Here is a 15,982-nt window from a genome sequence, read left to right on the forward strand (position 1 = left end):
AATGTTGGTTTTATTTCAGTTTGCTTCTGTATTTAAATAGGAAAAATGAGAATGACATTGTAAACAAATTTATCCTTCATAAAAAGGATAAGCTATAACTATGGATTATGAAAAATATGTAGAAACCCTTTTTTCAAATAGTGCTTCAAAGTTTTCTTTGAATATGTAATATATGTATATATACATACACATATATATATATACATATATTACATATATTAAAATTTTCTGAATTCAAAGTCATGATTCAGGCATGTGTTTAAAAAATAGCTGCTTCACATGTCAAAGGATATACAATTTAATATTTCTATAGTTCGAATTGAAAAGAACAATGAATGCATATGAATAAACAAAGTGTTGTGTGGTTTTAAGTTTAGACATTTCATATAGTTCTATAACTGCATGAAAGCATTAGACTTTTTTCTAATTATTATTTTGAGGATCTTAAATAGGAGAATGTCTTGGGTGTCTTCGTAAATGAATTATTTGACTAATGCACCTTTTGTAGGCATGGATTCTTTTTTCAGCATTATTCTAATATCTTTGAAAAATTTGAAGTCGAACTAGGTAAGTGAAAAGCAATGGTTTGCTTAGGGAATTTTAAGAATTTCATATGCTGTCCATGTCCCAATGTGGTATTAAGTTCTCTGTATGAAGGAGACTAGGGCTTGTGGAGATTAGAGGAAATCTTCCTCCTTCCCTCTCTTCCTTTCCCTCTCCCTCACATGCTCGCTCCTCCCTTTTGCCCCACCTCTCCCTTCCCTCATTCTTTTCTTTTCTCTGCTGTTTGCAGGCTGAGGATGTTCACTACGTCCCCTTATGCACTCTAGGACACTTTGTTTCATGTACGTTGGAGCTTCTCATAGTGGACCTTTCCTTGATACGTCTGTTTTCTTCTTTTTGACAGTCTTTGGGCTTGAACTCAGGGCCTGAACACTGTCCTTGGACTTTCTCAAGGACAGAGCTCTGATATTTGTGGAGCCACAGCACCACTTTCAGCTTTTCTATGTATGTGGTACCAAGGAATCGAACCCAGGTCTTTGTGCATTCTAGACAAGCACTCTACCACTAGGCCAAACTCCCAGCTGCCCTTCCTCCATGTTTCCTAAAGTCTCTGTCTCTTCGTATCAGTTGTTTTTTGTTGGGTACGGGCTCTACCTTATCCAGGAGCTCATAAAGAGACTCCTGCTGACTCTTCAAATCTCAGCCCAAGCACTGTGCTTTCCTAGGCCTCCTTCCTGCCACTGTCCTCACAAAATCATCTTTCTCTGTTTTAGGGCTTTTCATGTCTGCCTTCTTACTATAATTGTCCACTCTTTGAAATCAGAGATATTATGCTATATATTTAGGTCCTTGGTATTAGTAGGTATTCAATACATTTTTGGCAAATGAATAAAAAGATGAAGTTATGGCCTAAAATGAAACAAAGCATGTTTCAAATGAAGAATTGTCTTTTGTGGTTACCGTAGGATGATATTGAGTGACATTTCCCCTTATAAATTCTAGAAAAATGCTACTGTAGCTTGCACAGTTGAAAGGACCACACAGGAATCGTATTTCTGAGACCCGCTGACAGGTTTCAGATCAGCAAACCCTCCTGGCAGTCTCACAGCAACTTTATTTGGAGAGTGTAGTGTCACTGCTTTTTTTTTTTTTTTTAAAGGAACTCATTATTATGATAGTCTATTTACTTCTAATACAAACTACTATGTCATTTGTGATTTTTCTCTAGTATATTTTTCCCCACCAGTAAACAAATTATATTTCTCATTCATTGTATGAAGTTGTACATTTTATCTTTTCTAAAACTATCCCATAGTTTCTCAAGCTGTCTCCTGACCCATTACTAATACTGAAATATTTTGTGAGTAAATCTGTATTCATCTGATTCCATTCACTTTACCCCCGCCCCTTTTATTTTTGATACTGGCACTAGGACTTGAACTCTGAATCTGGCACTTTTTCCACTCAATGAATGGGGCAGTGGTGCTCTGTTCCTTGAGCCCCATCTTCATTTCTGGCTTTTTGCTGGCTAATTGGTAAGAAGACTGACACTTTTGTCTGTCTAGTATGGCTCTCAGCTGCAATCTTCAGTTCTCTGGAGTAGCTAGAAATACAGGCTTTAGCCACTAGCTTCTAGGACTTGCTTAATTTTATACACTAATATATTTCTACCTATGGCCTTGTCTTTTCATATAAATCAGGGCTAGTACTTCCCATCATTTCATGTAAACAAACTAATGCTTTTAATTAGCCTTCCCTTCACTCAAACTCCAGTTCTAGAATGAAAGATCAGATGTGGGATGACCCTAAATCTGTGTTTGAGGACATAGATTTTTAAAATTTTTTTTCATATTTTTTATTATAATTAATAGAAGGGTTACATGCTATTTATAGGAGGTGCATTAATTCACATACATTGATACCCTTTCACATATCTTGATCTCCATTTCCCTCTCCCCCACCCCTCATCTTGTTTTCCCCCGTTCCCTATCCAATTTCAAATAAGCAAATACAAATATATCCGATATATCAGGTAACAAAGTGGGATACTGTCTATGTATTTTATTGTTTTAATTTTATGATACATTTAGATTTCTTGCTTTGAATGTATACAGTATGTATTGAACTATACCTCTTGTCTTTTAAATCACTTATCATTTTATTTGTAATATATTTTAAAATTATCAGTCATATTTTAATTTGCATTTTGAAGTTGATTATAGTACATGAATATTTTGTTTCAATTTGGTTACCTCTCTTAATGTTAGTATCAGTTATTATTTCTACTATTTATTAATAAAAAGTACCTTCACTGGGCTCATATAGCTTTCTGAAAACAATGGTAAGAAAAGATTGTGTAATACTCTGTTCAAATTATGTTCTAGGAAAAACTAGGTTTTGAGTCATCTAGCTTGTATTTGCCACATTTATGTCAGCAGTGCCAGGTGATTTTTAAAACTTTTATCAATTTTATTTTTTTCTTTCCTTTTTATTATATTGTTTAGATAATGGTATAAAGGAGTTGCCATTTAACAAAGAAGTTTATGAATACAATGCATCTTGATTTTTCACGTGGCTAACTGCGGTCCTTTTTTGCACTTTCAATCTTAGTGCCCTTGTCATACTCTGGGAAAACAAAAAACAATCCTGTAAGATGTAACAAACGTACATCTTCTAAACTCATCTCCAAAAAAAAACCCCGTATTACATGTGTAGCTGTAGTATTTAGTAATGTAAATTACATGCACACAGAAGGATATAGGAATATTCAGCAAAGGTGTCATTTTCTTGTGGACATATCTGTCACTAGGCCATGAAGTGGGAATGTGTTGGCAAGGTCCCCTGCTCTGCCCGCTGTGCCTCTAGTCCTGGAGGCGGCCTCCCTGTCTTGCTGCAGACAGTCGCTCCATGCTCTTGTGGGACTGTGCACACGAGCCTGTTTTAACACGGACAGTTCATTGATTGCTTGTTTCTCAGCCCTCATTTGTATACTACTTGTGAAGCCTCTGTTCTATGCAAATGCATACAATTTCCTTCAAATACATACACAGTCCTCCAGGTAGTCTGTGTCAGTCAGTCACATTACCTGACTGATAGATTGAAGTTGCTTGGGAGTCACAATACAGCCTGTGATTAACTTTATCCACAATCAGAATCCAGACTGGGAACTCCTCAGCTCTCCTCTCTCTTCGCCATATTGTCAGCACGTGAGCCTAATCCATCACTAGACACGTACTGCAAACTAGTTAATTAATGTTTGCCGAATGCTTAGGGAAATTTTAATGAAGAGACTTGTGGTTAGCGTTAATGAACCATTATTTTTCTTTGTTTTTCTTTTTATACCAAAGAGACATTAGGAAAATGTGCTTTCAAGAATAAAATATTGATTGGTTAACAAAATTTAGTATTTACAAACAAGCATCAATATAACGATCATAGAAATGGAATGTGTAAAATGTAACTAGTTATAATGAAGAGGACGCATCAGCAGTGCATAGGTTTTTTTATTTTTTTACTTAGTCAAAGCATGTTGAATGTCAGAGGAAGTTCTTATTTTCTATAGCTCCTTTGAGAAGAGGCAAGACAAGTACTCCTTATAATGTAATAATTTATGCCTATGTTTCTGAAATTATTTGTGGTACAGGATCAGTTTATTAAGAAGAGAGAAAAGAAGAAGGAAAGGAGGGAGCCCATCCTATACTGAAAAATACTAATTTGTGTGTGTGTGTGTGTGTGTGTGTGTGTGTGTGTGTGTATGATATTTGGGCTTGGACTCAGGGACTTATGCTTGCTAGGCAGCTCTACTGCTAAGGCACACATTATGCTCTTTTTTGTGTGTGCTGGTTATTTTGAGGTAGACTCTTGATTTTCACCTGAGCAGGTACCTGTGCTTCAATCCTATTTTACACTTCCTAATATCACTGGGATGGCAGGCACATGACACCACACAAACCTAGCTTCTTCTGTTGAGATGCAGTCTCATAAACATTTTTTCCCTGGCAGGTCTGGAACCACAATCCTTTTCATATCAGTCTTCCGTGTAGCTGGAACAATAGATGTGTGCCTCCATGGCCAGCTATTGATTGAGGCAGAGGTCTCGTACGCTTGCCCCAAGTAACCTCACACAATGACTCTGCTTACCCCAGTGTCCTAAATAGCTAAGATTAAAGGTGTGAGCCATTGGTGTCCCAGCCTGATATACTTCACCTTTAGGTTTATCTGTTATGGAAAGGCAACTAGCTTGTGGACTAGCATTGCCAGGCTTTGTTTACCACACAAGGTCATAGTGTTTGGAAGCTTTTGTGGCCATAAATTACTTAATTTCTCAGTGATGGTGCCCCAGTTCCTCATCTGCAAAATGGAGATAATAATAAACTACATTTACTGCAGGACCATGGTGACGTTTCAATGCCTTAATGTGAATATAGTGTACTTAAAATGATGTCTGATATACAGCAAGCGGTATATGAATATATTATAGCTATTATTGTTCTCATTCTTGTCATTGGAGATGATCATAAAGCCTGGGCGGGGTTTTAATTTTCTTTTCAATTAATTCTCTAAATTTTGTGGTACCTTATACTTCTTTCTTCTAAAGCATGCTTAGTCCATGGTGTGGCTTGATAATCAATAATACCCTTGGGCCTAAACATCAAATGCTCTTGGAGCACAGATGGAGGAGCATTTTTTTCTAGTGGCAAGCAGATCAGGGACAGCAGATTGGGGAAGAAAACATGACATCTAAGAGGGTCTTGAAGGGCACGAGGGAGAGCGGGTTCTCTGATCTGCCACTGGATCATGCTCTGTTGAAGTGCCATTGGCCTTGTTACCACAACTACTGTTGCTCTCTTCCTTTCTTATTTTTCTCTTAACCTTTTAGTAGATAAGATTACTAGGTAAAAAAAACCCAAATGGTCCATGGTCTAAATCCATGATGTCCTAGTAAGGTGACCAACCACTGTCTCTCTTTATTGTTGGGAACTCTTATTGCTGACTATGTCGAGGGCACTGGGAAGGTGGGTAGAGAGAAAGGGACATGCTTGAGAAGTAGTCCCTGAGTCGTGGGTCCGTTGTCTTCTAACACATAATCTTTCTTATCCAGGTGATTTTTGGAAGAAAACCAATTGGAGAAAAAATGAAGTTCATTCTCTTCACACTTGTTGGCATTATTCAACTTTTTTCCCTGAGCTCTGAGAAATCTATTCCCAAAAATGCAGTCTCTTATAAAACCTTGAAAGAAATGAAAGATGAAATAGCTGGCTATGAAGATGTTGCTGAGTCACTAATCAATCTTGCTGTGTATGGGAAAGCCAAGAACCGGTCCTATGAGAGATTGGCAGTTTTTGTTGATACTGTTGGACCCAGGCTGAGTGGCTCCAAGAACCTTGACAAAGCCATCGAAATCATGTACAAAAATCTACAGCAAAATGGGCTGGAGAATGTCCACCTGGAACCAGTCAAAGTTCCCCACTGGGAGAGGGGAGAAGAATCCGCAGTGATGCTGGTGCCACGACTTTACAAAATGGCTATATTGGGTCTTGGAAGTAGCATAGGAACGCCTCCTGAAGGTATTGTTTATCTTTTCCATCATTCTGCTTTTTTATAGAACTAATGTCAGTTGATGCCATTGTTGCCAGTATGCATGATTCCTGTTGTAATTAGGATCTTAGAGAAAACAACCATTTTCCATCCTATGGAGCTAATCACTCCTAATTCTGATGTCCCTTTCTGTCCTCTCTCCACTTCCTTCTATTTCTTTTCTGTAAAAACAAAAACAAAACAAAAAACCTGTGTAGGATCCCTTTTGCTTTGGCAGTGCCAGAGTTTAAACTCAGAGCCTTATATTTGCGAGGCAGGTGTAGCACTTATTGAGCCATATGCCAGGCTCTTTTTCATCTTTAGCTGGTTTTGGGTAGGATCTCCTACTAGCTACCTACTGAGGCTAGCCTCAGATTATGATCCTCATAGTAATGCCTCCTTGTAGCTAGAAGGCATGCTCAAAGTACACTACAGTGTCTTGCTTGTGTATGAAAATAAGGTTTACTAACTTTTTTTTCCCCAAACTGTCCTCAAACAAATCTTTCCAATCTCCGTCTTCCATGTCGCTGAGGTTAGAGATGTGAACCACCTTGCCTGACCTGTGTAAGATTAAATCCATAGTTTAAAATACTGTTTAAATCCATAGCTACTAGTTTATGTTACTTACCAGTGTTATCACTTAATGATGACTAGCTAGTGAAAAATTAATCTCATTACATAAAGAATTTAAATATATCTAAATAAAATACAAAAAAATGTAACTCCTTCCATGTGGTCTTAATGAACAAAATCCAGTCAAATAGGGAACGGAATCTCACATGTTGAATTGATTTGAGCTTATAACTTTTGTAAAACTCAGAGCCTCTAATATAAGATATCAAGGGTTGAGGTCTACTAACCCTTACCCTAACCAAAACCCTAATCTTAACCCTCATCCTAACCCTAAACTTAACCCTAACCCTAACCGTCACCCTAACCCTCACGCCAACTCTAACCCTGAGCCTAAATCAAACCCTAACCCTCCCCTTAATCCTCACCCTTACCCTAACCCTAAACCTAACCTTAATCATAACCCTAACCCTAAGCCAAACCCTAACCCTAAACCTAACCCTCACCTTAACTCTCACTCTCACCCATACCCTTACCCTAACCCTAACCCTCACCCTAACTCTCACCCTAACCCCAACCCTAACACTCATCCGAAACCTAACCCTCACCCTAACCCTACCCTAACCCTAACCCTCTCCCCAACCCTCACCCTAACCCTAAACCTAAACCTAACCCTCATGCTAACCCTCACCCAAATCCTAACCCTAACCCTAACCCCAACCCTAACCCTAACCTTAACCCTCACCCTAAACCTCACCCTTACCCTAACCCTCACCCTCACCATGACCCTAAATATAACCCTAACACTAACCCTATCCTTAACACTCACCCTCACCCTACCCATAACCCTCATCTTTACCCTAACCCTAACCATAACCCTAAAACAAACCGTAAACCTAACCTTAACCTTAACCATAACCCTAACCCTAACCGTCACCGTAACCCTCACCCTAATGCTAACCCTCACCCTAACCCTAACCCTCAACCTCACCCTAATCCTCCCCCTCCCCCTAAGATAAATAATAAAATTTAAAAAAAAAAAAGAGTTGAAGTCTAGCTTTACCGAACAGTAACTTGTCTCAAATTTCTCCCACATTACAATATGTGGATCAGAAAAATCTAACTAGTTAACAATGAGCTATCAACCAGCCTTGGATTTATTCATGGATTAATTTCCTATGGTGGAGGGATTCCTTTTCATTATTTTGACTTTTCTTTCTTTCTTTCTTTTTTTTCACCAGTCCTGGGCTTGAGTTCAGGGCTTGAGCACTGTCCCTGGACTTTCTCAAGGCTAGAGCTCTACCACATGAGCCTCAGCACCACTTCTGGCATTTTGCTATGTATGTGGGGTACCGAGGAATCGAACCCGGGTCTTTGTGCATGCTAGGCAAGCACTCTACCACTAGGCCAAAAGTAAGGCTACTCAGGAGGCTGAGATCTGAGGATCCTGGTTCAAAAGCCAGCCCAGGCAGTAACCATGAAACTCTTATCTCCAATTAATCATTAGAAAATGGGGCTGTGGCTCAGTGGTAGGGTGATAACCTTGAGCTGAAGAGCTTAAGGACAGTACCCAGGCCCAGAGTTTAAACCCCATGACCCACACAAAAAAAAACTTTATTGAAGTATAATTCATGTACTATAATATCACATAAAATGTAAACCCAGTGAATTTTACTTTACTCCTAGAATTGTACAGCCAAATTATAGAACATTTAGATTATAGAATACCATCTAGTTGTAGAATATTTTGTCATATTCCCCTGAAAACAAATAACTTCAAGCATATTAGCGGCCATACTATTTTCCTTTCTTAATACTAGCCTAAGCGGTCAACAAACACTACTCTGATTTGTCTTTATAGACAATTCTGCCTACTCCGCACAATTTATGTGAAAGGGATAATACGCATATTTATATTTAGTGACTGGCTTCTTCTAGAAAGCATTGGGCTTTCCAGGTTCATCTTTGTTTTGGCATACATACGTATTTCATTCTTTTGTGGCATAGATAAGTGTTTCATTCTTTTGTAACTGTTGAATAACATTTTATTTTATGGGTGTACCACATTTATTTCTATTAGTTGATGGACATTTTGACTATTATAAATATAATCATCGATACACAAGTTTTCAGGGAATATACCTTTTCATTGCTCTTAGCTATATACCAAGGGATAGATATCGGTCATTTGATAATTCTATATTTATTTTGGGGGGGGATATTACTGAACTATTTTCTGAAATAGCTGTACCTTTTTATACGTATCTGTGTATGTGTGTGTATACATGTACTTTACTCTATACTTGTAACTTTTGCTTTTATCTTTCTCTTATTATTGCTCTACTAGAGAAAGCAATGAGCAATGAGTGATATATCATTGTAATTGTGATTTGCATGCTACTAATGCAAAAGTGGTATTGGGCATCCTTCCAATTAAATGTCTATCTTGGAGACATGTATGTTCAAATTATCTGATTAATTTTCAATTAGACTATTTGAATTTTCATCATTATTTCTTGAATTGTAAAAGTTCTTTATGTGTTCTGGATCTGTGTTCCTTCCCAGATATATACATTTTCTCATTTTCTTCCATTCTAAAGATTGTATCTTTACTATTTTTTTTTACTATTTGGGTTGTGATTTCAGAGGGTTTAGTCCATTAGGCTGGGCCCCCAAAATGCCATGGTGATGGGGTACATGGTGGAGGGGAGTTATTCTCCTCATGGCTGACAGAAAGTACAAAGAGTGACAGAAAGGGACCAGAGACAACAAATTCCCCAAGGATCTGCCCCCAGTGACATATTTCTTCCAACTAGGTCCCATCTCTTGAGGTTCCCATTATCTTCCAAAATAGTTTCACCAGGTGGGGACAACACTCTTTAACGTATGTGTGTTTGTATGGGGCACTTCATATCCAAATCATAAATATTCTACTCCTGGACCCTGTGGTCTCATGGTCATCTCATGTTGCAAAATACATTTTGCCCATCTCCACGAGTTCCCAAAGTCTCAACAAGTTAAAAATTGCTCAAGTGCAAATTTAACCACCGAAGCAGACTACTCCAGGTACGTCCCTGTATTAAAGTTGGTACATTCAGCTTTCTTTCCTACTTCAGACTTCTTTTTTTTTAAAAAAAATAGCAGTTTTATTTAGCTTTTATACTATGAGGCCTACCTATGTTATTAAAAAATTACACTGTTAAAAATAAAACCAGCTGCAACTACCAACTAGGGATAAAAACTATTAGTTAGCTATATAGACTTTTCAGAGTTTTCTGTGCACTTGCAGATTTTTTTAATGGGATCAATTATTCTAGCTGTTTTGTAACTGTTTCACTCAATGGTATTATGACTGTCATTGCTGTGTCATATGTATTTCTACATTTCTTTATTGGTTGTTTGGTATTTTGTATAAGTCATATCTCATAAAACTGCTGCTGAATTTTTAGGTTTCTAATTTTTCACTAATTAAGAACACTGTGTTGCAAAAAAAAAACCCAAAGGAGTACAAATTTAAGCTGTGTACTGGTAACTCAGATCTGTAATTTTGGCAACTCAAAAGTCTGAAATGTAAGGATTACGGTTCCAAGCCAGCCGAGGCAGGAAAGTCTGAGACTGCTATCTCCAGTTAACTACCAAAAAGCTAGATGTGCAGCTGGGGCTAAAGTAGTAAAAACTAACCAACTATGAGTGAACAAAAGCTAAAGGTCAGGGCCCAGGGCCTATAATTCAAGCCTCAGAACCAGTACACACACACACACACACACACACACACACAGAAATGCAAACTCCAGTCTCTTATTAGACTTAAGGAAGACTATTTACTGAGAGTACTTGCAAATTTTTTTTAAAGTTATATGCATCCAAGATTAAGTGGCACAGAGCACACATTTCTAAAACCATTAGACCAAAGCAAGGCAGGAATCAGGCAAAGCAAAAGCTATATCTTGTAGCTTTAAGTATGACATCCAAGCAAACTGTGGGGTCATGATAGGAGCTCTAATAGGCTCAGGAAATTCTGTCCCCAAGGCCTTGATGTTTGTGTCCACCTGGAGCACAGTTGCCTGGCTCCATTTGTTGTCTATTGTTTTCCCAGGAAGATGTTTCATGTTCTTCACATTTCTATCATCCTGGGGTCTCCATTAAAGCTTTGCCCTCACAGCTTTACACATTGCTTGCTCAAGGGCTGCTTCCAAGGATCCTGACCTTAACATATATTGCCTGGTCTCCCAGGACTTCCTTTGAAATCCTGATGGAATGCTCCATGATCTCATAAGCATGGCATCCTGCAAGCCTGCAAGACCTGGCATTTGTGTAGCAAAAGTTAAGGTATGCCATAGAGGGGCCAAGGCTCCAGGGGCCTACTAGCTGAAGCCAGGGAAAGATGGTGCTTCCTGGGTGGTCCTTTGGGGATAGAGAAACTCTTCTCAGAAAAAGTTTTCCAAATGAGTGGGCAATTTTACACCCTGAACCCTGTCTGGGCTGAATGGAATGTGGCCAATTCCCTACTATTATGGTGCAAAGTTCTTGGCTTCTTTCAATGGTGCTAATCTATTTAATATCTATATCCTCCTTGCTTAAAACTTCTAACTCATTCCTTATCTGGCCTGACTGTGCATTTTTCAAATCCTTCTGCACTGCTTTTTACTTTTGTTTCTCACTATAAATATGGCTAAATGTAGACAGCAATACCCTTGCCACAGCCTAACTACTGGCCCCCTTGTAGCTTCCTCTGCCAGATAATTAGTCTGTCACCTTTGAATTCAGGCCTTATATAGTCTTAAGATATGGATAAATTTTTTGCCAGAATGTAGTATGAATGTCTTCTAGTGCAGTTCTCAACATTCCTTATTTGCATCTGAAATTTCATGAGCATTGACTTTTCTGCAGTCATTTTCATCAGAATTGTGGTCTTCTGAGATCCTACCAGAATCATCCATTAAGCTTAGAGCTTTCCAGACACTTGCTCCAACACTTTCAATTTCCCCTTGAAAACCAGTTTTAAAGGCTTATCAACCACAACAGTAATCTCATTTCTCAGGTACTAATTTTCTGTGTTCATCACTTTTCTTGACACTGCAACCATACAGCTGATAGAAACAACCTTACAGCCAAGTGTTTAATTTGGTCCAGTTGTCAAGGGTTCAGTCCCCATGGTTGTTTGACCCTGGTGTGTGAGCAGCGGATCCATGTCAAGAGCATGCAGTGGAGGAGAACTGTTCACCTCAAGGTGGTCAGAAAGAGAGAGCATTTGCTTCCCTATTTTTCTTTTTATCTTTTGGTGGTACTAGGATATAAACTGAGTAAGGTCCCCATCTTAGCACACAGGCTATAATGGAGCATGCTTGTTATCCTTCCTGTGTAGGAGGTGTAAATGAGAGGATAACAGTCCAGACCACCTTGGGTAAACACATGAAAGCATATTAGAAAAATAACCAAAACAAAAGGAGTTAAGGGTATGGCTCATCGAATCCCTGCTTAGCAAGCACACAATCCTCAGTTTATACCCTAGTACCCCTATCAGTCTATGAAGTTCACATATTGTTTCTTTCATTAGCTTAAATATACTATTAAACCTTGGTCCAGAAATTTCTTTTTCAACTGAAGACTTGGCATTTGGTCTTCCTAGAAATCATTTTTATTTCTTTATTGATAATTATGTTATAGCATAATGTTATATCTTCCCTCAGTAATATAAGTATTCCTTTTAATATTACATAGCTATAATAGCTAATATTTTAAATTTAATTTTATTGTCAAGGTATTATACAGAGGGGTTACAGTTACAGACATAAGGTAGTGAGTATATATCTTGTTAAATATTAGTACCCCCTCCCACATTTTTCTCCCATGTTCCCTCTCTGCCAGTTCTCCATCTCCCAAGTTGTAAAATTCATTTCCATCATACTGTCTTTCAAGTTTGGCTGTGGTATTGGTTCACCTTTTGTCCTTTGTCTCACCATTTTGCTGTTCTGCTTCCCTTCCTTAATTCAAATAAATGTATAACAAAATGAATTCTTAAGATAGGGAAACTACATAATGCCATATAGTATGAAGCTAAACGAAAAGACCTCTAGGATATAGAAACAAAAGCCATATAATGAGTTATTGTTGTCCTTAATGTACTATGTTATCTCTCATCTCTTTTGCTGTCCCTTGGTTATCTCATATTGTTACAGTATCTCACTTTGTTATCTGATATATTGGATATATTTGTATTTGGTTATTAGAAATTAGATAGGGAAGGGGGGAAAACAAGATGAGGGGTGGCAGTTGAGGGGAGGGAAATGGGGACCAAGACATGAGAAAGGGTATCAATGTATGTGAAGCAATGCACCTTCTATCTGGCGAATATCATGTAACCCTTCTATTAATTACAATAAAAATATATGAAAAAAGGGAAACAAGAGGTTTTTCTTTGTAGTTGTTATTGGTTTTGTTTTTTGTAACTTTTTTTATTAAAGAATTCATTAACATTGATTTTTACGTCATATTTCAAATGACGTGTTTAACAAACAAGTGTTCAAGAAGGGAATGTCTATGTACAATCACTGGCACTTAGTTTTTAGAACATAATCAAAATTAGGCTAAGGGTTTGTATATCATAGATACATATTAATTTATGAAATAAAACATTATGTCCATAGAGTCATAGGTTTTTATGTCTATGTAGTTATGTTTATATTTCCAATACCATGTCCATAGCATTGAGTATGCAAATATTGAGTCCTTGCTCTTGTACTGTTTGGATGTAATAGTCACATATTAAGGATGCCATGCGCCTTTTGTTCCTTTGATCTTGACTGTAGTTGTTATTTTTAATGTACTATGTGAAGTTATTTCTTTTTTCTTTCATTTTCCCTCCTATGGTTTTTATCTCCTGTTGTCACTGTGTCTGATTTTGGTATGTGGTGTATTGTGTACACAATAGTTAATAATTGTACTAGCTATTTGTCTGTTTTATCCTACATCTGAGCCTCCTAAAAGGCAGTTTCTAGTGTGTACTTTTATTCATTTATCTGGGCCATAATTTGTTGCTTCTTTTCATGTAATAACATGTAGTGGAAAATGAACATTCTATGTAATATATTGAAAACAATCTTTGAGTACAAATATTTTAGTCACAAGATTTTTATGGACAATTGTACTTTTCAACTTTACTGTTGAATATTTGTGTAAGTTCAAGTCTGTTATTACAACTGAGTTCTAACTTTATCCAGATCATTAAAAATTCCCTTTTAATTGCTGCTGAAAGGGTACAGCCTTGGACATGCACAGTCTTCTAGATGATGGGATACATGCATTATTTTTTGCCAGTCCCAGGGCTGACCTCAGGGCCTGGGCACTGTCCTTGGGCTTTGTCAAGGTTAGAGGTTCTTCACAGCATCACTTCCAGCTTTTTCTATGTATGTGGTACTGAGGAATCGAACCTGGTCTTCACGCGTGATAGGCAAGCACTGTCAGTAGATCAAACTCCCAGATCTCATACATTCATTTATATAAGGCTTGCTTAATAGTATTTTTCAGCCAGTGTTTTGTTAGAGGCTGAACTTAAGCTCCTTGAGCTGGTGAGGCTTCTGCCCTGTGTTGATGGCTGGATGGAAATGTCTTCGTGTCTGATCCATATCTTGTTTAGATTGTTCCTTGAACAGGTTCTGTCAAGGACTTGTTGTTTCATCTCCAAATCCCAAGAAATCCTGGGATCCCAGAATGGCACTTCTTAGTTCTAAGTCTTTCCTGCTTCTTTCTATATATCCAATATACCAGGTCCCAAAGTCAGATATAGTAACAACATGAGATAAACCATAAGCCCTCTTTTTAAAAGGATAGATTTTCTTTACACTCTGTGTGTGTGTGTGTGTGTGTGTGTGTGTGTGTGTGTTGTGTGTGTGTGTGTTGTGTGTGTGTGTGGCATTGGAGATTTGAATTTACTTGCTAGGCAGGCACTTGGGCCATACTGCCAGCCCTCTTTTTAAAAATGTATTCTCTTTTTACATATGAAGAAAGCAGACTCTCTGAGGTTATGTAGTTTACTCTGGGTTATACAACTATTAAGAAGCTGTTTTCAGACATGAAATGAAGGTCCAGATCCAGAGTTCATATTATCAATCACTGGACTGCATTACTTCACATACAGCTATTTTAATGTTATTTTCATTCACATGATCCCTATTTTTAGCCATCTCACTGGAGCAGATCTTTTTCAAAAGCTTCTGCCACTTGTACTTTGATAGCAGAATGTATTAGTTTCTCCATGCTCTTTTTGATATGTTTTTCTCTTCCTGTTTCTTCTTACTCTGTACTGGGGCCTGCTTTTCCCTGACTATCAGAGTGCTATTGAAAGCTAACTACACAAACTACACATTGCTCTTGGGGCCCTCAACCCCAAGGGAAGTGAGTTTTACTCAACTGGAATCTATTCTCGTATTCTACTCACTTTCAGTTCTCATCCAAAGGGGTTGAAAGCAGATAAACGGTTGTCTGGCAACTAGAATATTTTAGGCTTTGAGGAGCCAGGAGAGTTAGACTGGATCAGGTGTGAAGATTCCCACAGGAGGTGGAGTAAAGTCTGCATGAAAGCATCTCTAAGTGCAAGTAAATTTCTGAAGAGCCATCTTCTCCCCCCTCTCCCAGGAAACCCATGTTGTCACTTTGGCTTAGCTGCTCTCTAGTAGTATGACTGAATCATTTAATCACCATAGGTCTCAAAAAATTAGACCTTAAAAAATGATAGTTGGAATAAGACCTCTTTCCATTTAGGAAGTAGGAATTTTATGAGAATCTTTGCAGTTGAGGTCTACGTTCTCCCAGACATGGAGCACATTCTGTTACCAGAAATGATTTAAAAGACAAACAACTTCTCAGTATAGATTTAAGTTGTATAGTATGAGTTAGTTTCTTTATATGGCAAGGCAAGGGAGAGATCTGAGAGCTTTCTGAATGTGTATATATAAACAGATTAAGTAGGAAGAGATGAGAACAAAATGCAATTTTAGAAGTGAGATAGGAAAAAGAATAACTTCCAGTGCATCCTGAGATAACACCAGAATAGAAGTAAAAGAATAAGGATCAGCAGTCAAACCCAGGAGGCAGTGGACTGCAGAGTATGTAACTCTCTCCTGCAGACGTAACTCTGGATCTTCATATGTGGTCTCTAGGCCCATTTAGCAGAAAGTAAAAGTAATCTCTCTTCACAAGTAGAGGTATTTTCTCAAATATTGTGCTGTCAGTTATAAGTATTGTATTAGTTCAAGAGCCCATAAAAGCTTGGAACTGAAAATTTACCTTCTGTAGCCTCAGCACCTAACACATATCAGAAGATAGAAATGAT

General features: G+C 37.9%; 1 protein-coding gene across 4 annotated transcripts in view; it reads left to right on the forward strand.

Annotated features, from left to right (window-relative positions):
• Cpq (carboxypeptidase Q) overlaps positions 1-15,982 on the forward strand; it is a 387,604-nt gene that overhangs the window by 69,021 nt on the left and 302,601 nt on the right. For all 4 annotated transcript variants that reach the window (XM_090339115.1, XM_090339112.1, XM_090339113.1 and 1 more), the window contains exon 2: positions 5,606-6,071. In XM_090339115.1, coding sequence (XP_090195241.1) covers positions 5,606-6,071 — 466 coding nt within the window. The remainder of the gene's footprint in view (positions 1-5,605; positions 6,072-15,982) is intronic.

Source organism: Megascapheus bottae, chromosome 9, assembly GCF_031878675.1.
Source record: "Megascapheus bottae isolate mThoBot1 chromosome 9, mThoBot2.hap1, whole genome shotgun sequence".
Classification (NCBI taxonomy): domain Eukaryota; kingdom Metazoa; phylum Chordata; class Mammalia; order Rodentia; family Geomyidae; genus Megascapheus; species Megascapheus bottae.